The 22,996-nt window shown below is 49.2% G+C and overlaps 1 protein-coding gene across 5 annotated transcripts in view; it reads right to left on the bottom strand.

The window, feature by feature from the left end:
- Positions 1 to 1,147: 1,147 nt before the first annotated feature.
- Positions 1,148 to 22,996, bottom strand: part of bcl9 (BCL9 transcription coactivator) — a 101,113-nt gene continuing 79,264 nt past the window's right edge. For all 5 annotated transcript variants that reach the window (XM_048978688.1, XM_048978686.1, XM_048978687.1 and 2 more), the window contains 8 exons: positions 18,733 to 19,053; positions 16,451 to 16,785; positions 13,249 to 13,359; positions 12,591 to 12,777; positions 10,189 to 10,288; positions 7,431 to 9,714; positions 5,258 to 5,542; positions 1,148 to 3,703 (listed from right to left, as the gene is read on the bottom strand). In XM_048978688.1, the coding sequence (XP_048834645.1) occupies positions 2,577 to 3,703; positions 5,258 to 5,542; positions 7,431 to 9,714; positions 10,189 to 10,288; positions 12,591 to 12,777; positions 13,249 to 13,359; positions 16,451 to 16,785; positions 18,733 to 18,785 (4,482 nt within the window). In that variant the 5' untranslated portion in view covers positions 18,786 to 19,053 and the 3' untranslated portion in view covers positions 1,148 to 2,576. The remainder of the gene's footprint in view (positions 3,704 to 5,257; positions 5,543 to 7,430; positions 9,715 to 10,188; positions 10,289 to 12,590; positions 12,778 to 13,248; positions 13,360 to 16,450; positions 16,786 to 18,732; positions 19,054 to 22,996) is intronic.

The raw sequence follows: 22,996 nt of genomic DNA, 5'->3' as shown, positions 1-22,996 counted from the left end.
TGAAGCAGGAGATACTGGCAATAACTAAAAACCAGCCAGGTGGAAGGCAGAAGCGACTTTCTAATGCCAGAGATGAACGTTAACTTATCCGGCAGTGCCTCATAAATCAGAGGATGACCTCAAGTGACCTTCAGAAAGAATAGGAAACATTAAGTGGAGTGAAGTGAACTGCTAGGACAATTCATGACAGGCTCCTAGACGAATACCTAAGTACCTGGCTTTAATGGTGACTTTTTTTTTAACAGCCTGCTGCAATTTTTATTTACCTATACTAGCAAGCTTTAACACCGACTTAAGTTTCTAACACGTTTTATGTAATAAGAGGTACAGCACATGCTGGCTTCAGCTTAATCTCTTAATTGGTGTTCTTAAGTAATTAAGGTGGTAAGAAGCATCACCCATGTGTTAAAAAGTACTCCTGGAATAATTATCTTTCAATCAATCAGCCAAAAAAAATAAATTTACCAACTATCTGCTTTCCTTTCAAAGAGCCATGAGAGATACCAGAATGCATCAATCCACTGCCTTAGGCAAAAGCATCGATCTGCGAGTTCTGTGATCAGGTCGCCAGTTCAAATCCCAAAGTCAGCAGAGTGGTGCTGTGGTTGGGCCCATGACTAAGCACCTTAACCCCAGTTGCTCCAGGGACTGGATGAGCCTGCTTTCTTGTACGTCACTCAGCATATAAGCATCTGCTAAATAAATGTCATGCCATTCATTCCATTGTGACATCAGCAAAACCACTCCAGTAATACCAGATTCTCCTTCTGGGTGTCACTGTAAACCATTTAAAATAAAAGGAAGTTAATTCCTACACAGAACCACAAACAAGCAGACGAGGAAAATTAAAGGCATAAAGCTATACAGCCCCCCCATCAGCCACAATACCAGCTATTCATAAATAATCCAGTTTCTTAATATAAAATTAGTCTATATTCTTCTCAACAGTGCACAGACACGGCCAAAATTTAAAAGGATAAATTCACCCCAACACACAAATTGTACTCGGCTGAATTAGAGTCAATAACTGCCTCCCACCCCCTAAAACAGTTCCACAGACCCACACATGGTCAGTTTTACAAACTCCTGCTGTTTTGAGATGTAACCTTGAGTAGGTGGGCCTGGTAAGGAACACATAAGGCTGTAGTAAACATTATATCAAACAATATATTTTATTTGTCTTTAACACCACAGCCCTGGGGAGGTGGTTCTGTACCAAACTCAATAGAGTTACACATGACAAGTTTACACTGCAGAGGGGGTGGGGGTTGTAATTAAGAAATAACTTGTTTTTTTTTTTTTATTCCTTTTTATTTTATTTTTTATTACAAAATTCTGGATTCATTACTCAGAAATCCAGAGCATATCCGGGATATTCTTAAGTAACAATACACAGCAAATTAAAAACAAACAAAAAAAAAAATCAATAATAAAGAATAGTAAAATCTGCTGACTGTTGCGATCAGGTATAGTAAGTGTCTGACCCTGAAGCCAGAGCTGACCACTAGTTCAGGACATGAGGCATGTTGTTTGATATCCCCGTACCCCCATCCTATCAGGAAAAAAGAAAAAGGTAGCTGAGGAACAGGAGAACACACTGCATATATCAGGAGAACCGTTTCTACTTAGTCAATAGTGTTTTTTTTCTCTACAATAAAAAAAGAGAACACTTTACAGTTAATCCATGTTTGTGCTTCTTTTATAATACTATTATCTGTATGAGGTCATAGTTTGGTTTGTTATACACTGGAGTTACAAAGAAAAATAAAACAAAAAAAATCTCAGTCCCCCATGGTAAACAGTACTGTTTGGTGGGGGTCACAGCGCATTTATCAACTGCTACCCCTCCCCTAACGCAATATGAAATGAGGAAAAAAAAAAAAAAAACTATACAAGTCACTGCTAAAATCCCTTTTACAATACAAGTACAGTACACAAATACAAAGGGCTTTTCGTCTGCGCAGGAAGCAGATCTGATGAGACGTAAACATACAGCCAAAAACGGTGCAACCTGTGACAAAATGGCGGATCCTTTGATTTTTATTAATTTTTTTGTGTATTTTAAAACTTTTTTGTTTTTTTTGTCCTTTTCTTGACAAATATTTTTTAATGATTTTTTTTTTTTTAAAGAACAACTACCAACCTCTAGTCCTGGAGTACTGCTTATTTCGTGTTCCTTTTTCGTCTGTGGATTTCTTTTCTTCCCTGTCTAAGACTCTCCTTTTCGTTCCTAAGAATCCCAGGGACAGTTCCCCACGTTCCGGGCCTCCCGACGCAAACCGAAAGCCGAAGCAGCAGACACACCATCTGTTTGGCGTCCGCTCTGCCGGGCGCACAAAGCCTACGCCGTTGCCATGCTAACACAAATGTCACATCTTCATAGCTTGGGGGCTGGGCGGGGCACTGCTGGGTAACAAATAAGTGTGGAAGCACCACGTTTCCTTCTGTCTGCTCGTTCCCTGCTGGCCTATGCATGTGCTTGACGAACTGTCACTTTCGTTCCTTTTAGTATTCTTGTATTTAGTCTATTTTTTTGTACATCCATTTCTCCATGGGATTCTACTGTGTGTAGCAGCTCAGAACATTAGATTTCCTGGGTTCCCAGGCCCCGGGTTAAAGCCCATACCCATGTCTGCTGCCATGCCGCGCGGCCTCATCTGGGGCGGCATCATCATAGTCTGCTGGGGCCCCGTGATCCCGTGTAGCGGCACCATCATGTTGGGTGAGCCTACAGGCCCCGGGTGGTTGTACATGGGCCCCCTCTCCTTGCCCTGTACCATTCCTGGGCCGCCCATCATCCCCGGCTGGCCAGGCATGCCGGGCTGCGCCGGCGACAGCATCCGATGCTGGGGTCCCATCATGCCCTGGGGCATGAAACCAGCCGGCCGCATGGGATTGTGACCCGGGTTTCCCATAGGCATGTCCTGAGGGCCCATATGTCCAGGCCCTGGTGGGCCCCCCATTCCCCCCATGGGCAAGCCCATCCTGGGGTTCCCCTCGGCCATCATCCCCTGCATCTGGCCAAAGCCTGGAGGGCCCGAGGGATGCGGAGGCTTGCCCCCAGGGGCCTCACCCCGAGGGAAGTAGGACAGAGTCTGGCTGGGCTTCTCAGATGGGATGATCCGAGACAAGTCAAATTCCGGAATGCCGGAGGCGCCGGGTCGGATCACCTCATGCAGGTCGGCGTCGTTGAAAACGCCGGGCATGTTGCCGAAGGACTCCTGGCCTCCCGGCCCACCAGATTTACACATGCCAGGCTCGCCAGCAGGACCGTGGGGCATGTTGCCGAGCCGGCCCAGGGGTCCGCCCTCCCCGGGGAAGCCCATGCCATGGGGGAAGCCCCCCTGGTGGCCAGGCCCATTGTGCTGGAAGGGGACCTGCTGAGGAGGAGACTGGCCAGGGGGGAAACCCTGCTGCCGATGGGGGAAGCCCATTCGCCCCTGAGGTATCATCTGGGAATTGCCCATGCCAGGCTCCTGGGACACTGGGGGCATCATCATGCCATGGGGCATCATTCCTGGCCCCATGGGCCCTGAGTGAGGGGGCATGTTGGGGCCCATGGGGTTGGGTGAGGGCATCTGGTTGGGCATGTTGTGGGAGTGGGGCTGGGAGCCCATAGCGTTCATGCCCATGGGGCTGAGGGATGGCATGTGGCCCGAAGAGTTGGGCGCCATCATGCGGGGGTGGTGGTTCACTGGTATACCTGCAGGAGGCGGAAGAGAAATGATAGTCAGATGGCCGCCTCGATCACAAGATAAGCGAGGTTGCACATGTAATCCCATCAATTCTACAAAATACAAATAAACATACACAATTCATTTCCAAATGATTGCCACCCCGAGTATGAAAGTGGGTGGTGTGTATGGCACCCATGACTGGATGATCACTGGTTGAAGCCCAGGCCTCAGTGGAAGAATCACATCTCCGCTGGGCCCTTGAGCAAAGCCCCCCTCCCCCACCCAAGCTCCAGGGGTACCAGATTAACGGCTGACCCTGCACTTGGACCTCAAGCTTTGCTCTCAACTATATATGTGTGTCTCTAGCGGTGTTGACTTTGACAGCAAATTCTTATTTAGTTTTAGTCATAGTCTTGACTAAAATGTAGTTTCAGTCATACCTTAGTCATGTATATTATTTTAGTTTTAGTCTAGTTTTAGTGTACTAAATATCATAAGATTACAGTCGACAGACTACAGTTGATTTAGTCGACTAAAATTAAAAGTGCAAAGTATAATGTTTGAAGTTTCCCTTCGATTTCTGAAAGTCATTATGTTCACCAAGATGAAATGAAACCAATGGTAACGGATGGTATTAAGGTCTGACTGTCCAATACACAAATACACAGATTTCACTCTTACTTGAAACACAAACATATGTTTATTTACCCGGAAACTGAATACCGTGAAATCAGTAGTGACATTAGTGCAGAAATAAAATCAGAGAAAAAGCGCATAGGCTATAATGCCACCAGGCCTGCTCTCTCTCTCAATATTAAAATAAAAATATATATTTAAAAAATTGTATTTTTATTTGCTATTGGTCCATGTTAAATGTTTCACCTGAAATTCTGAAATATGTTCAAAGAAAAAAACCATAATGGTTTCAGGGATTTATACCCATTATCCAGAAAGAAAAAATCCAAACATTGAAAACATACTTTCATCAACTTTAATCAACGGTTATCAGTAGCAGGAAGTGCAACCATTCCATTTCAGCATTTTCAACATCGAAATAATTACCCCAAGCCTACAATTCCATTAGTGTATAGAGACAAAAATCCGCTTTCCTCTCTTTCAGGTGATTTCATGCTCGCTGAAGTTACTGCTTTTTAACAACTGTATAATGTAGTGTTATTTGTCATATAAATCAACTCAGGTACGTTTTCAGGGCTGCCAAATCTCAAGCATCTGGTTTGACACTCACGCTTTCAGACTCATGCAGGAGATCTTATGGCAAATCTATGTTATTCTATTATAAACCTAAAAATTAGCTACATCAAAAGTGTATTTACACAGTTAAATTCAAAAGCAGACCATTTACAAGGTAAGAATTGTTATATGTATGTGCAGAATTGAAAATCTCACTTCAGCCAGCTGGCCGAAGTTTGCAACCCCGAGTTTTATTTGAAATGAAAAGTAAGATACGCAGTTTTCACTTGAAACGGCTTGTCATTCCGTTTGCCACGGAGCTGTACTTGTGCAAGAGGCAAATAAAGCATTGTTTCATTTTCCATTCACGCAGCCCCAGGCGAGCATACCGGTCATACTGTTGTTCATGGGGGGCAGGTTGGGGGAGCGCGCCGGGGGCGAGTCGTCGTCAGAGCTGGCCACCGTCTTGATGGCGTCGTGGTAGAGTGGCGTGGAGCTGGGCATGGCGAACTTGGACATGCGCGACATCATGATGGAGAGTGGGTTCTGCGACAGCGTGGGCTCGGGGGGCATGGCGTAGGGGCTGCCTGACGGAAGACTGCCTGGGAGGCCCATGGAGCTGGGGGGGCCCGATGAGTTGTTGGAGGGGGGGGCCGAGGGCGGACCGTTTCCTCCTGGAAGAAAGAGTGCAAAGTGCTCACATCTCTTTACAAAAGCACCTTTGTTTTTTATACTAAACCCTTCTATCAATTTGATCTTAACAGTACAGTTCGTGTGCAGATATGTATGACAAGCACATGTATGTATATGTCTGTATGTATGTGTTATATTAACCAAAATTTTCGGTACGTGCCTTTCGCTTCAGTACGCATATGTCCCGAACGCATGTAGCAAACCTTTGCCTGTGTGCGACATTCGGAAAGGGGTGGATGAAGCCGCGGGACTACGCGTGTGTGGATGTCCTAATGCGAAGACGGGAATTTTTTTATGCAAGTAAAGTACAGCAGGGGTATTTTTTGTATGTTACACCATAAATATTTTATTTCGTCACACTTTGCATTTTTTAAGACCATCTTTCTGTTGCACAGTTCACATATGAAGCTGAAAGCCGCTAATGTGAATACAGGACGGATCAGGTACAGTTACGTTTCTAAATGGGCACCTTAATGGATATTTATTTTTATTTACTTGACAGAATAGTTACTTTGATTTCCTTTTAAATGAATTTTAGCTTAATAGTAGGTTGAAACAGTATTGCTGGGAGACTTTACAAAGACAGTCATACTTCATTAAACAGTGATTTACTGAATAGAGAGGAGAAGAAGCAATTTATGTTTATTTCTTTTATCCCTGCTGTACCGAAAATGAACCGAACCATGTTTTGTGTACTGTTACACCCCTAATACACACACACACACACACATACACACACACACACACACACACTGTACTGTGCAAATGAATATTATATACATATATATATCATATTCACTTGCACCGAACAGTCTGCTTATGGAGCTGCATTTCACTGTGTACATGTAGCAAAAACCTTGACTTGACTAATAATGATTAATAACTAAAGTAGAGAACAATCACACAGTTTAATGGATGTACAGGCAGTTGGCACAAGGCCATTCTTAAAACTGAGATTTTAAGCTTGGGAGTGATTAAGTCTGATACCCGTACTTGTAAAGTCTCTGTCATTATATATCGGAAGGAAACATTCACACACGATTGTATAAAATTCAAAGCCTAATTAAGTAAGTTTGCACCACTGGGTGGTGCCATTTCTCAGAAAGTGGAAACTTCAGCCGAGCGTTAATGCTGCACATATTAATCAGCGGCGGTTTCACTAAGGCATTAAATGCATAAGAAAATAGATGAATAACTAGTAAAAAAAGGGTGTGGTGAAAAACACAACACAACACAGCAATAATACAGTCAGTTATTTATACTGGAATCTACTAAGACCTGCTTCCTCAATAAAAATGCCAGGCATCACTGGTGATGTCATTTCCAGCCAATTACAGGCCTGCTTCAGAGAGCTGGACGGGGGTATTGCTGCTGACATTTAGTTAGCATTGCATGATGCTCTCTAAATCTCCAAAATTCAGCTCTTCTTTAAGGAGAAGTTTAAGTATTTATTCATATTTAATTTAAAAATATGCACTAATAATTCACAGCCAGGTGGCTCCCATGGGTGGCACTATAGCCTTATGCCTTGAAGACTGAGAATTTGATTCCCAACCCTGGTTGTGTGTGTGTGTGTGTGTGTGTGTGTGTGTGCGGGTTTCCTGAAGGTGCTCCAGTTTCCTCTAAACTGGTGGCTTTAAACTGCACATTCACATATGTGGACTGGGACCCCATTACATGAGAATCCCCTTTCCTTATGTCTTTATGGTTCCAGATCCACCATGACTGAATAAATGGCATGAAAGACGGACGGATAGTAATAATTCTGCATTTTTAGAAAACAATACCATACTTACAGGTACATACATTTTAAGAATGACTCAATCGGAGGCCATCGCTACCATGACCGTGACCGTGAGAGGACCCTACCTGGCTCCACGTTGCCCATCATGTTCGGTGAGGTCATACTCAGCGGCGGCTTGTTGCTCTGAGGGATCCCCGGACTCTGCATGGGGGGCTTCGGGGATGAGGTCCAGCCGGGCGAAGGCGCGGGAAGCGATGGCGACTTCAGGTGGACGGGGGAGGCGCCCGCCGAGCCCATCATGGGCGGGGACTTGATGGAGGCAGCCGCCGCGGCAGCCGCCGCCGCCGAGGGCGCCGAGAGCATGCCGGCGAGCTGGGAGGGCGTCTGCGGTGATTTGAGGTTACCCGACGGCGAGCCCAGCATGGGGGACTGCACCTGCCGCAGCGTGGGGGACTTCAAGGGGTTGACGCTGGGCGAGTTCACAGGGCCCGCCTGGACGCTCAGGTCGGATGGCTTGCGTCCCAGGTTCCTCTGGTTCGGCGATGGGCCCGAGCCAAGGCCGGCTGAGTTCGGAGGCTGGGCAGGGGGCATGTGGCCCAGTCGACCATTGCCACCTGGGTTAGTTCTTTGCTCGGGCCCAAAGGGCTGCTCGCCGCGGGGGCCTCTCATATTCCCAGGGCCCTGGGGCATGCCAGGGAAATGCCGCCCAGGCCCCATATTGAAGTCACCTGGCTGGGACTGGTCTGGGAAAGGAGGGCCCTGCAGCATCTTCTGCTGGGGCCCCATGTTCTCAGACGGGGGGCCTCCGCCACCCTGCCTCATCTTCATAATTTCCTCGGGACTCATGTTCATAGGTGGCTCTCTCATCTTTGAGGGCATCATCTGGGGGTTGGGGCCCACGTTGACATTGAGGTGCATGTCCTTTAGATTCATGTTCATGTTGCCAGGTCCCATGCCGAACTCGCCCATGTCCCTCCCCAGCCCCTTGAACTCCATTCTGGAGGATGGACTCATGGGACCTTCCACCGGCATCCTAGGAAACATAGCGCCACCTCCGTTGTTGTTGCCAGGATCCATGGGTCTCTGGTTCCCCATCATCCTGTTCATGTCCATCACCATTCCCGGAGGCAGACCCATCTGCTGCTTATCGCCCATCCCCTGTTGGAACATGGCCTCCTGCACTGACTGGGGGTTGGGGAACCTTTCACCTCGGCCGCCTGGACCCCCAAACACACCCTGTCCAGGAAGGAATCCCCTCCCGTCACCCATCTTGGGCATGTCGTCTGGCCAGTTCATGCCAGGCCGGGGCATAGGATTGGGACCGCCATCTATGTCGGGATTCATCATTCCCGGGAAGCCTGGCATCCTCTGCATGTGGTGAGGGGGTCCCATTCCTCGGGGGCCCATATTCATCTGGTCAGGGAAGGGCTCCGGCCCCCCCGGCCCCCAAACCTCCCCAGGGTTCATCTGGTAGGGAGGGGGCGGTCCCCGTATCATGCCCCGTGGGCCATGCTGGTGCAGCATCATGTCAGACATGGGTCGGTGCTGCATCTGTTCCTGCTTCCGCTTCTTCTCCTCGTAGAACTCCTGCTGGAGCTTCAGCCAGGCCATCTGCTCTGGGGTCATGTGGTCACCATGCTCCGGCCCCGGATGAGAATTCATCGGAGGTCCGGGTGGCGGGGGGCCCAGTTCATCTGGGGAGAAGGGCATGTCTCTGTGACTGGGCGGCCCAAAGTTCGGACCCTCTGGCCGAGAAACAGGCCCTGGCTTCCCCAAATTCTGGGATTGGGCCATCATAGCCTGCAGTGGGCCTGGTTCTGGTTTCTTGGGCATGCCCTCCATCATGCCAGCATTGGGAGGGGGTGCACCAGGATTACCCTGCCCCATGGCAGTCATATCCTTGTCATCAGGGAAGAGCATGCGTTGGATATCGCGCAGCGTCTGCAGTGAGCGCTCCCGGTGCTCCAGCTGTTCCTGGGAGAGTCCTTCGGGGTTGTCCCCCATACTGGACATGATCTCGTTGGCCAGCTGCTGGTGGTGCTGGGCTGTCAGCTTGGGGTCACCCCCCTTGGGCGGCTCCAGTGAAGGGAAAGTGGACTGGGGTCCCGGGGTGCAGGAGGGCTGACTGCTGGACGTGCCGTCCTGGGGCGTTGTATTGTGTGGACTGCTGCTCGGAAGGCTCTTGGCGTCCATCGGTCCCGACATGGCGCCGTCCTGGGTGAGGCCTCCGGGCTTGGCCCCTGGTGGCTGCTGCTGAGACTGGGCAGGCTGATTCGGCGGCTGCTGGCCGGGCTGTGGCACTTTGGCGCCCAGCTGGTGGTTCTGCTCGGAGGGATGAGCCGCCTGGGGTGTCGCTGCCCCTTGCTGCATGGGTTTTGGCTCATTCCTAAGGGGCCCCATCTGATTGTTCTGGGCAGAGAGAGAAAGGTTTCATCAGAGCGAAGGCAACACAACCCAACGCCTGCAGTTCCTGGAACAAAATAATCCCTTTGCAGTTAGATACCTCTGTTGACCTCTAGGTCCGCTTATCTTGCTCGATAAGTAATTGACAAACAAAATGAAAACGACCTGAAGAAAAAAAAAAAAAAAAAAACACACACACACACACACACAAGCTGCCTGATACACCCAGGCATAACAGATAATACCTTGCTCAGGGGCTACACGAACGTCCAACACCTGGAGAAGTCTGACACCAAGTTTATTAATCGTTCTTGTTAATCTGGAGGCTCCATTAAGAGAAACTGCGTCCGGGGAGTGCTTGGTATCAAGCATCTACTTAGTGCCTCACAATAAAAAGCCATTACACCAAATGGCCGATGGGCCTCATGCCCTGTGGAGGCGCTATCAGACGGGGAAGGCCGGCGCTTCTGGGCTCCTTACCACTGGAAGGTGGGGCTTGTCACCCTTAGCGTTGGAGATGTTCTTCATGTGGTATGTGATGATGGTGTCAGCATGACCTGTGATAACTGCGTCGGCAGCCCTGCGAAGAGAGGTCCAGACAGATGCAACAGTGAAGGGGGGGCCGGGGGAACTGGTGGGGCAGGGGGGCAGGGTAGGGCCCAGAGGAAGCGGGTCAAGAGGAACGACAGAGTAAATCAATCAAGAACAGCTGGGGACTCAGGAATGCGCTACAGGGAAACAATTTCAAAAACGCCTTTATACAAATCAATAAATGCAGAGAACAGCCGCATTAGCTAAACTAAACAAGAGTTACATTCTTATAATAATTATGTGCAACTTCTGCGAATACATTGAACAGAGTGTGCAACTAAGACTGGTGATCAGCTGCGCTCAGGTATAAGTTGTGTGTAAAGGTCATTCCCAAAGAATGTAAATGCATGAATACAGATAAACAGAGCGTGGAGCAGAGGATACATACTGCTATCCTGCGGCAGCACATTGTGTGTTTAACAGAGCTATAATTCAAACAAGGTGATTTATTACCATTATCTATGCAATGTTTCGCCATTCAGCTGAGTAGAGAATGTCAAGCCAGTCCTGGAGTTTCAGTAAGTTTTTTTTGAAGGCAGGTAGAGCCCTTACTACATCCGGGCCATATTGGTGGAGCTTTACAGGCTATTCACTGTTCAGGTTAAAATAGAACGTTACAAAACACCGAGCAGGAGCAGGCTTGGGCGGGGCTGGGGGGGCAGAGGGCAGCACTGCTGAAGCTCACCCTGGCAGAGACGGTGACAGAAAGCCACCGAGGCAGCACATTGCTTCACTCTGCCTTTCATCCCTGTAGAACCGTATCCTTCAACTACAAATCTGCTCATCCCGGGCCACAGCTGATGGGGGCGGAGCACGGTTTGACGTCAGAGGCGTGAACTACCAGTTTCAGGCCCAAGCCCAATGCGACGTGTGTCCCAGAAGGCTGACACAGAGTTGGGTGATGCTCGACTTTACGAGTCGCCGGAACCCGTTTGCTCAGCAGGCGGGAACGGAACTCCCCTCGTCGGAGCAGATTGAGCAACCGTGTCCAGCGAGGAGCCGCCGGCAAACATCAAGGAGCAACCCCACAGCTCCTTGGCCACACGGAGCTGAGCTCAATAGGGATGGAACAAGGACCGGATGCCACTGACTAATGATGATAAGCTAATGACGCGAAACTAATGATGCTAAACACTAATTGGCTGATTGCAGTGTCAATCATGACACTACTGAACTGGGCGGAAAGTATAGACCAGCCACAAGACAAGTGTCTGCTTTTCTCTGAAGTCAGAGCAAAATCAGACTACCCACCATTGCCATAACAAAGCACAAGGCTCCAAGAAAACCATCTGTCACAGATTAATACAGATTGGATTAATATCCCTGTACAAATTTACAGCCCCTGAAATATTCCTTTGTTCACAACTAGTCATGGTACAAATACTTACAAACAAATTAATTTTGTACTAACTTCAGTTTCCAATCAAGAAAATCGTCTCCAGAGATGACTTTGGAAGGATTGGCGTTAGAGCCAGAGGAAATAGGACTATGGGGATGTTCTGATATCTCTGTGGGCTTCTACCGAAATGTGACTGTGGGGTTCTAGGAAAATTGTCTAATTGGGGTCAGAAACCCCACCCTCCTCATATCACTCATCTATCCAACAATGTCGTCACTGTGCTAACTTGTCATCCCGCAAACCGATGTCTACACCAAAGAGTACCGCCGTGAACTACAGTCTACCATCCAGTTCTTTGAGCCCAAAGTGTAGCAGAACGTCCAAAACAAGTTAGCAGGTGACCATGTTCAGGGATAAATCTCCAGAAATATTATCCAGCTAGATAATCATTAAACAGTGACCGTTCCAAGATCAAACCGATGACACGATAGACATTTGCTATTCTCTTTATTGCACTCATCTCGATTTTGACATTCCTGCCGACTAGTCTCACCTTCCCCCTCGAACCCCAAACGAGCGAGCAGAGGGCTTTCATGTCTTGTGTAATTCAGTGATTCTGTAGTGTCTTGCAATATTTTTACCAGACCATCTGACATCAAAAGAAATCAAACAAGGGGACTTTAGGTTTAGAAAGCTTTAACCTCTTGGTAATTTTCATGTTTACAAAGAACCTTTTCTTCAAAAACAAGAAAAAAAAAGATCTTAAGCATTTCAAGGGAAGCAGGTAGGCCAGAAATGCCCCCCAACTGGTAGGATCTGTTATCGAACAGTGAATGCAGTGACCCCACACCTACCAACTATTCAAAGAAATGTTCCTCTAATATTCTATGATGCATTTCAGGTCATTGTCTTCTAAAAATAAAGCATGTGACCCCTCGCGCCAACTCCTTACTTGTTGGCCATCTCCGTGGTAAAGACGTAGACCACTTTCGAAGAGGCCTTCTGACTGCTGGCGGTTTCGGAGATGGCATTCTGTCCCCCCACAGCATTGTGGGATGGCGTGGAAGAGCGGCTGATTCCGGCGTTTGCAGAGGGGAGGGAGCCGGAGTCTTGAGGCTTCACGTCGCTCGAGTTACAGTCTGCGTTGAAGAAATTAAGTCACATTACTCCTGGCTGTTAAATATCTCTCTCCCCTTCCTCGTAAAGTTCACTGCTTCTCTATACCTACTACCACTTTATCACCAAGAAAATAACATTTTTAAAGCGATGAATTACATATCATTTATTCGTCAGTGAACTGGACCAGACAGGTATCTTGACTGAATCGCCCACTCATCCCACTGGATCATCTACCTCTGGCCCTAGCTGACACCCTGGTCCATACTCCAAAATCAGGCTGTGTGAATACTGCCCCAGGCAATAAGTAGCTTTCGGAGGGAAATGAGGTTTACAAACGCCCCCTATTCACACTTTCCCAGCAAAGACTAACCTCCACAAATTATCCAGTGAGAAGGCAACATGGGTAGTTACCATCACAAGTTTGGTGCCTGAAGCAGTTGTGCCAACATGCTGTGCTAACATGCTACACCAACGCACCAACAGGTACTTACTGAAGAAACCAGGGTCGTCCTCGTCACTCTCGCCCCCAGAGCACCAGTCTGTCCCGCTGTAGGGCTGCCGTCGTTCCGCCACGCACATCCGCTTCGCTCGGATACCAGGGTCTACAGGTAACAGAGCAAGGTTGGCACAGTGTGTGGGCACCAGGCATTGAGAGACTGGAATCAAGCTTTGGCGGAATGTGAATTACACCCAAACACAAAAACGCTTCAAAATCCCTCCATCGCTAATCTGCGGTAAGTGTTAATCTAAGAGGCAGGAGAGAGACTCATACAGAGAGCCTCATGTGGTAGGACTTGGGGATTACACCCAAATACGACACATGGGCAAACCTCGTTAAATAGTCTTACAAGTACATGGACAAGGTTGCTTTACTCCACTCCACATGGGAATCAGAACGATTTATCCCAAAATCTTGTCTATGGTATCTGGCAGAGTCTCCATGCAAGCTGCAATATGCAGGGAGGCCAGACCTGGCTCCAAAAACAAACAAGCGCACGGTGAGAGATGCAGGACCACAGCAGGACAGAACCCCAGGGGTGATGGGAAAATGAGAAGCCATCGCAGGTACGTGTGCTTTCACAGGGTGGTTGTACGTGCAGCCGGCTGAGAGGCAAACAAAAACAAGGAGGACGCAGCAGCGCAGTGACTCTTGGGAACAATGCCGCATTACCATAACTAACCCCCCCTTACCCCTCCACTCTGCTGGTCTCGCTTATGTTCTCCTGTCTCTCTCGGGTGTTAATCATTTCACCACAGCAACAGGCACTGGGGATGTTCCAGATTCAACCAAACATGCAGAGGAACGAAAGTGAGGCATGCACCCACACCAGGTATGTGACTATGCCGAAACCTCGACCTGACCCCAGAGAGCAGCAACCCGCTCAGTGTCCTGTACCTACCAGCATGACAAGGGCGTGTCCCCCCCCCCCCCAACCGTGTGCTTAGTCACACAGCAATTAAAGACCCTCTCGATAATTAAAGAAGCCGTCCGACCCCAATGCCACCCCCTCCGCACCAGCCCACAACTCAAGAGTCAAGTGGGCTTTTCGTTCCACCCTTAAAGGCTGCACACTGCAAACAATTACATTCAACAAGCTGCAGATTGGAGCCCCTTCAAGCACCTCCTTGCCTGCTATAACCCCCCCCCCACACACACACACACACACACACACACACACACACACACACACCCCACCCCCCAACCTCCGTCAGACACACAGCTGTGAAGGGAACACAGGGCTTGATTCAAGAGTCTCGGATTCGGCTGCCAGTGTCCGCTGAGGCAGCTGGGGGGGGCCCCACTCCAGTTCCATCCTAATCGCATTATGATATTGAGTTGGCCATGGTGAACAAGAAAGGTGCCAGAGAAGACTTCTGAGCACAAACAAACATACAAAAACAAACAAACCAAAACGAAAAATGACAGACGATGACGCGCAGCAAACGAGCAGGACCCTCAAGTTGGCGGTACTACCAGGCCGGCCGGTTTAGGAACCTTTAAGACAAAGAACGCATCTCTGCAGCACATATGACTGCACCCGCTCCCTCAGTATACAACCACCAAATGCCTGTATCAACTCCCATAATGCATCTGTACACTGACTCTCAGGAAAAGCTGTGGTCTAATGTACCTCAATCACCTTACAGACTCTGGCAGGGGCCCCAAACCAGCACAGGTTTGATTAATTAAGTGCAACATTTAAGAGCTGTAAGTCTCAAGTTTATAAACAGTTTATTCATGAATGTATAAGATTAAATTTTCTTTCAGATTAATTAAAAGGCAAACCAAGCAAAAATTATGCTTCTGTTTTGTTTCTGGTCAAGTGAATGGTTTGCAGTCTCAAAAGGAGTCCAGTATGCCGTTAACAGGTAACAATTAACCTCTGTGTTTATTTAGCATGAAACACAAATGGAGGATCCTCAGTTTAAATTACAGCTTCACTCCACATCATAATGACGATAAAACATTTTGGCTATAGGTTGAAACTCACTGTAAATGGCTCAGACTTCCAAGACGCCTGCTTTAATGCACAATACAGCCAAAGGAAACACGTGTTTAACGCCACGTTAAGCCCCCAGAGCTGACCTGTCTCTACAGCAACAAACTAAATCAATTACTCCTACACAGAAGGAAAACAAACACCCGATCCAAAAGAAGGGATCTAGCTAACAGCAGAAAACATACATGCACACCAAAAAAAGTGCTACATTTCCGTAATTTCACTGGTTGTATCTTGATTTTTAATGAATATCAGCGGATACCGACACGTTAACCTGGTATGTCGTGCATCTCCACTTTTACATTTGCTTATCTACCTGCACAAGGAATGAACAACTCAACACACTGAAACCTTTTACATTATAGCCATGTGAGTGATGACGTTTGAACCAAAGTGTGACCGGGCACCATGTCACTCTAGGGCCAAAAGAAATGGCAGCCAGTGTGGTAGAGAACAGCTCCTCATAGTCTAACCCGGGAGAACTGAACAGGAGCCCATCGTATTTCTCAGTCTCCTGTCCGAACAGCCACAGGCTAAACCAACCCAAAGCCCATGTGAAGCAGGGCCTATGTCGTGCGCCGGTTATTCCCAAGGGGGGGCTCAAACGTCCACAGCGAGACAGCAGCCCTGATCACGAAGTTCCATTGTTTCACCTCCACCGGGGTGGAGCGAGGAGCGTGGCAGTGGCTGTCCTACACACACGGCTGCTTTCTCCAGAATCCTGCTCCATATGGTGACGAGCTCCCCACCCCCCAAACCCCCCAAGACACCAAGCGAGCAGTGAAACGGTTTCACAAGTCATCCACCACAGAACCGAAATGGCTGGGAAAACGGTCCAGTCAATATCTTTTACGCCATGACCAAACAGCTGAACTGCATCTAAATCACCCTCCCGCCCCCAACACCAGCATTACCTGTGAACGGTGAATGCAGGGGGGGGGATTGAAAACTAAAGCATGAAAACACAAAGATGCAAAGCTGATGTCTAAAGATGCAGATGGTGGCAGAAAATCTTGTTTGGTGCCATTACTGCATGGCCAATATCAGACTCAACGGCAATTACCGAAAGCTACAGCGCTAATTGGTCTAATTTACTTTAGTATTGATTAATTAATTGGGGAGGAGGTCTAACTGAAGCCTGGAGGCAGAATAAACGAACATCAGTCCGGTACGGCTCACAGGAAGACCTTACCTTTCTGCTCCAGCTCATTGTTTGGTGTGCCGGTGTCGCGCTGTTCAAACGATTCAACCGAAGTGCTTCTTTCCCTCTTAACCTTGCCCTTGGCCCCGTTGCCCGAATTCAGGCCCTGTCCGTTTTTCAGTCCCAGGTTGGCCATCGCACCCTGTGGCCCTTTGGAAGCGTGGCTGCCGCTCATTGTCTTTGTGTCACAGGGAGAGGGCTGCGATTGGCCGCCGGTGCCCCCTTGTTTTCCCTGATTGGGTAGTTTGGAGTCCATCTGGGCGGCACTGGACGGAGACATCACAGGGGGTGACCGCACCATGGCCTCCTGCTTGGACTTCGGACTGCTGTTGGGGGGGGGAAACCGCAGTTCATTATGAGACAAAAACCTCAGGTACAGCGATTCAGAATATCAATATCTCACACGCAAAAAATGAGGCGGTGACAGAAGACGACGCCTTAAATAAACATGGAGACGGATTGCTGTGTGCTGTCAATCACCGACCCGCTCTGCGACGCATAAACTAACCAATGAGTAGCCGGCCACTGACTGATGGAGCGAAACAAAGCGCATCTCGCCGTGTAAACAAACAGGGACTCTGATCCCGCCAAGGCAGAGCCCATCGCGTCAGTTAAAAGATCTGAGGCGGGGTGGATCAGGCTTGCAGATACGTAAAGTGTACATGACGTACAGGAACCAGACACACACACGGCCCTCTACCAGAGACTCCCAGTTAACGGAAGCGCAATTAAGCCAAGGAAAAGAGCCAGGGCCAGTGTAAGGGGGTCGCTGGTTCGAGTCTTAGGAATCAAAAAGGGTTGTGGATAAAAGTGTCAACCGAGCATGAATGGAGACACTATCTTTTTTGGGTGGGGGGGCATATATTTGGCAGCATTTGATGTAGCAGATCGGCCCCCTCCCAACCCCATGCTCGTATCCATAATTTCAGCTTTCCCAGAACATGAGCCATGGAGCAAGAGCACCCCTGGAGATGAAAGGTGTTTTTGCGAGCGACACCCCGCCCCTGGGGCCCTCCGTGGGGCCCCTGCAAGGTGACGGGCAAGATCTGTAAGGTGCCGCATCTAGTGGGGTGGGGGGAGGTTGGGGAGTTAATCTGTAATCTCAGCGTACGGGCAGAGCAAACAGGGTTGCCAAACAGCCAAGATATACGATTCACTGTTTCTATGGAGACCACATTAACCGGCAGGCGACGGTAAACAGCAAATCAAACAGACTCATGCACACCATCCCCGCACCTGAATTTACCTGATATTAGTGAGAGCATTACGCCGAACTGTAATAAAAAAGGCAACACAGGGTTAGTCAGAGCTCCTTTTAACTGACGTTATGGTGATGTTTCAACATGAGTATATGGAAATGGGCGGAGCTCTGATGGAGGGGCGGGGCAAGATTTCAGGTGGGACCCAGACGGAAACGCCCACGGCTACACTTACACTTTAGTTCCAGGTTGAGGCCAAGTGCGGGGGGCGTTAAGCCCCCACCCCAGTGTTCAGAAGCAACAAGGGGGTGGCTAGGGAAACTGTCTACTCCAGCTGGAAGCAGAACAGGCCTGGCCATGGCCGGTCTCTCTCTCTCACACACACACACACACACACACACACACACACACACACACACACACACGGCTCCCCATGTCAGCGAGGCCACAGTGCCCGCTGTGAGACATACCCACGGGACTTTTAGCGAGCCCACCCCCCACTCAATGGTTGGCTCCGCAGCCATGAGTCAGCAGGCATTCCGCACGGCGCCAAGGCCCCATCCAAGAGTCCTCGCTGAACCCACTGGAGCCTCCGTTCGCTCCGGCTCAGAGGCCAGGCCGCTCGCCCTTTCCTGATACCCTCTCCAGAAGGTGTGACCTACATGCAGGACAATGTGCAGGGACAGGCCCGGATTTCTCAGCCAGGAAAGAAACCCAACGGGATTGGGATGAGCAGGACAAGCAGGACAAGGAGAGGCAGACTGAAGACCTATAGTATTTGGTAACCACAACCTCCAACACCACTAAAAAGTTTACTGAAGGTGAATTCAGCACTTTCCAGCTGTGCACTGGATGAAACAGAAGATCACAGTCCATGTGAGGAGCTTATGTCAGCATCTCTGATCCCCGTCCAAAAGCACTATGCTATTATGGAAATCTGGGAGGATTCATTTAGGACCATTCGTTAAACAAGTCTCCTGCAAGTGCATTTGTGTGTGTGTGTGTGTGTGTGTGGGGGGGGGGGGGGGGGAAGGTGGGTGGAGACCAACCTCGGAGGCATCAAAGGAGGCTCACCTCTGAGTGTTTGCTGAAGGGGAGTTCCTCACTTTGGGATTGCTGGAATGCATTGACGGAGATCCCAGGGAGGCAGAGGGCGGAGTCAAGTGCTGGTGTGGGCTGGCTGTGGGTGTGGCCTTGGTGTGGGCGTGGGCCTGCACGGGGGTTCCTTGAGGCTGCGCTGCTGCTGCTGCTGCGGCCGTCCTTGGCCTCGTCTCTCTCCTTCTTTGCTCTCTCTTTCTTGGTGAAGTGTGCTCCTGCTCTCTCTTCTTGCACTTCCAGCATTCTCTGCTTGTGTCCCTGGCGTCTCCCAAGGACCCCTCAAAGCCCTCGGGCACACTGAGGGGAGACGGGGGCGGAGAGGGACACGCTGTTAGCGTAGTGTCCACCGCATTAGCAGTTAGCATGGTAGCACAGCAACTCGAAATTAACGAGAACACTGAAATGGGGTCCATTACAACAGGACCTGCTAGGGAACAGGAACCCACGGGGAAACCCAAAGATCTGCCCCCCCCCTCAACTCCGTAGTATGTTCCCACCACCAGCCGGTAACAATATCAACTTCTCAGAAAGCTGCACTGCGATCCAGAAAATATCTAGGACAACTTCCAAGACACTCAAACGGCGTAACGGTTGCTTAGGTTTCCCTTTAGGTAAGAGGGCTGAACAAACCGAGAACTGGAGCCAGCAAGAAAACGAGTGTTACAGAGCAAGCAACAACAGATCAGATATCATAGCACTACCTTAAAATAAAATAATAATAATAATAATCATCATCAATACCATCACTATAAAGGCCATTTCAACTCATTTCACTGCCTGTATCGACTGCTGAATACTGTTGTGCATTTGATGCATAAACTTTGATTTGATTTGAAACCATTATGTCCAATAGCTATTATGCCACATGGTGTAGATCCAATAAGCACAGACGCCTGATCCAAGGCCCGAGCGGAATTCAGAAACCAAAGCAGAAACGAGACTCTGACAGCAGACTCTGCGATGCCTCTAAACTCAAACTAGAACGACAACGCATCCCAAACAATTGCTGGAGGAAATGAACCGTCCAGGAAGACAAAACGGAAGAGAACCTGCTGAACATGGCCTAACTTATCTGTAAGACCATTAAACAGATCACTGCTAACCAGCTAGGTGAACATGACTGACAGTAGGTTAGGAAAAAACAAACAAAATTGCAGCATGTTTCAAGTCCAGAGCATCCCGAGTGCAACCCACCCCCCACCCCCCCAACATGTTACCCAGGACTGGCTAAGCCCAGATTGCAATGCCCTCCCCCCACCTTGGGGCTCTGTTTACAGGGCACGGGGCCAGTCGGGACATCCTCTGCCCCGGTCCCCGACCCTGTCGGCCATACTCATTCGTCACCACTAACGAGCTCTCCGGATGCGTTGCGCTAAGCAGACACAATGGCCATTAATGCCAGAGGACCCGCTGGTGAAACAGGGACTCAATTCAACGGTGCGGCTCATCTCCTGACATTTGCCAGCCCCGTTCTCATTGGATGCTCAGGTGCCTCGTTATAAAGCCTGATTGGGAAGAGGAGACGAGGGTGGGGGGCGAGGATTCGCGAGATCGCCAGTCACCTCACCTTACAACCACGCAAGCCTGTTAAGGGAGGTGTCCCAGTCACTAGTCCTTGGGGCTTCTACAGGTGCCCTGTACTAAACATCTCTACCCTGCACAACCTCGCAGTGTCAGATCAGGCTGAGATTAATCTTTCGCATGCTCCAATAGCTTGATTGTAAGACTAGGTTTCATCAAGTCTCTTAGACAAACAGATAGACAGGGCAGTATCAAATTCTTCATACCGTCAAGACATTAAACCACGGTATAGTGTATTTTGATGATATTTTCCAAAAGTAATGCTATTACCATATTTTTAAATCTTGGCATAAAGAACATATTCTGCCGCATGGTGACACCGCCCAAGCCTGACATATAGCCAGGCAGACAGACACAGAGACAGAAAGAAAGAACATTTGTCATTCTGCAGAAAGGCACAAATGAAGGTGATCAAAGTCACCCTGGCACCCTGGCACGGCCCCGACACCCAGCTCTGCATATCCACTTTTTTCCCACCCCGGTGATGAAATCTCCCAGCACCCCCCACCACCGCGAGCGGAGACACCCTGATAGACAGAGTCATGGGGAAAGCTTCTCTGCCGTGTGCCGCAGGCTCGGTCAGGTTCACCTCGCTCTGTGCCGGCGCGCTAACGAGCTGCCAATTAGCGTACGTGCAACACAGACCTCAAACATGGGTGGGGCGGAGGAGGAGGAGGGTGGATCAGGAAAGTCGTACTTTCCTCATTCTAAAAATAATTGAAATCGCCAGCTATTTCCTGCCGAGCGCAAGCTTGTAGGAAGATGACGTCAAAGCAGAAAAACTGAACGAATGTCAGACCTGCAATTCACAGATATCTAACGATCAAACCAGAGGAATTCCATCAAAACAAACAAACAAACCCCAATCTTATGAGGGCATGGCGAGTCATAACGAATCGTGGGGAGTGTCAGCGTGTTGTACTCTCCTCCTCAGACGGCGGGAGGGGCGAACGCACGACCTGGTGGCTGCAAAGAGGAGGCGCGCCATCGTCTTCCCACCCAGCGCCGGCACGAGAGCCAACTCCCCTCATCCGGGAGGAAGGAGTGTCTGCCTCACCGCTGGCGATGCAAAGGCAGTCGCCATGGTAACAACAGGGATGTCTGAATGCGAGCGACTCCCAACACGGCAGCCTGGCAGACACACAGACACACACGCACACACACACGCCACTTCCCTAATGCCGTCGGATTCAACCTCCAGCTTAACGTTATTAAGAGCAGGGGGGGGGGGTGGGGAATGCGGTTTCTTCTGAAACATTCCAGAGCAAGGCTGATATGATTCAGATGTAGAGACGAGACCCAGAGGAGACACTCTGCAGAATACAGTTACAGGCCTGTCCCACTACACCCCGGACGGCCTGGGAACACTGCCCACGTCCTGCGATCCACCAGGGAATCGCTACGCTTGGTCTATCGGGGGGGGACTTCAATCATGCCTGCATCTCAAACGTGCCGCTGCGACCTAATTTCACACAATTGTTTTTGCTACACTTCAGAACACCCCCGAAAACACACATTCCGCAGCATAGTGGCAAAGTCACAACACACCCCCCCCCCCCCCCCAAAAAAAAAAATAAATAAAAGACTGAATCTGGCCATTTCATTCTTTTTTACATCGATAAACTTGCAAAATAAGCTCTAGAAAATATCTTCCCGCTGCTTCAATGTAACATACAGTGCTTCAAGACAGAGGTGGAACCCGATGGCAGCATATTCAACTCCCTGGGGCCCCCCAGTACCCTCGAGAAAGGTACTTAACCTGAATTGCTCCAGGAAGAAACCCAGCTGTACGAACAGGTAGATCTATAACAGGTGGGTGGGGGGGTCAGATAAGTAGCTAAGCATTAAGCGTGAGGTTGTGCAGCAACAGGCGAACAGTGTCATTAATCAGAAAGTCGGAAAGGGGTGTCATACAAAATTGCACACTGCTATAAGCATTTTACTCACCAAAACCTTTAAAAACGTAAGCAGCCAAACAGACTCATTTTTCCCAGCAGATGGCTGACTGAGGCAACTCACTAACATAGTTCACTGCGGCTAAATCCAGGATTTTTGCTTTTATGCACGAAGGCGTAGCCAATAAGACGCAAACACGGCTCATATGGGAAGAGGAGGGCGCGCTCTAATGTTCCTCGATTTTGTGGCGGGTGCTCAGTTTGCATGCTGTCTGCGGCTTGTTGATCGCGAACTCACTCCGGGACAGGTGCGACTCAACATGGACGACCCTATCCAACGCACATTTACTCCCCGTTGCTGTACGCACTATAATCTGTCTTGATCTCGTTAATGTAGCTTGTCACAGTATTCCTTCCTCGCCTCGTCTCCGCTTTCCCCAGCCATGTCAGTACCTTGCGTCAGTGAAACTGCGCCCAAGGTACTGACCTTAAAAAAGTACAGCCTCTGTCTTGACCATGGTGCTTCCCTGACTCACAACAGCAGGAGACCGAAGCCAAGAAAGCCAACAAACAACTACTGCAAATCACACCAGACCAGCAGGACATTACGTACCTCCCTGCTTATATTTGGACATCCAGAAACTCGTATGATATACATACACCTGAAAAGTCTGTGACCAGTTGACCTTAGCTTGGACTGGCTTAGTCTGGACGTCAAAGGGCTCTTTGGTCCTCCTCCGTTGTCTTCTGTTGTGCCTTTTTGT

The sequence above is a fragment of the Brienomyrus brachyistius genome, chromosome 16 (genome assembly GCF_023856365.1).
Source record: "Brienomyrus brachyistius isolate T26 chromosome 16, BBRACH_0.4, whole genome shotgun sequence".
NCBI lineage: Eukaryota > Metazoa > Chordata > Actinopteri > Osteoglossiformes > Mormyridae > Brienomyrus > Brienomyrus brachyistius.
Note: the sequence above shows the minus strand (reverse complement) of the source record. Positions and strands in the feature narration are given on the sequence as shown.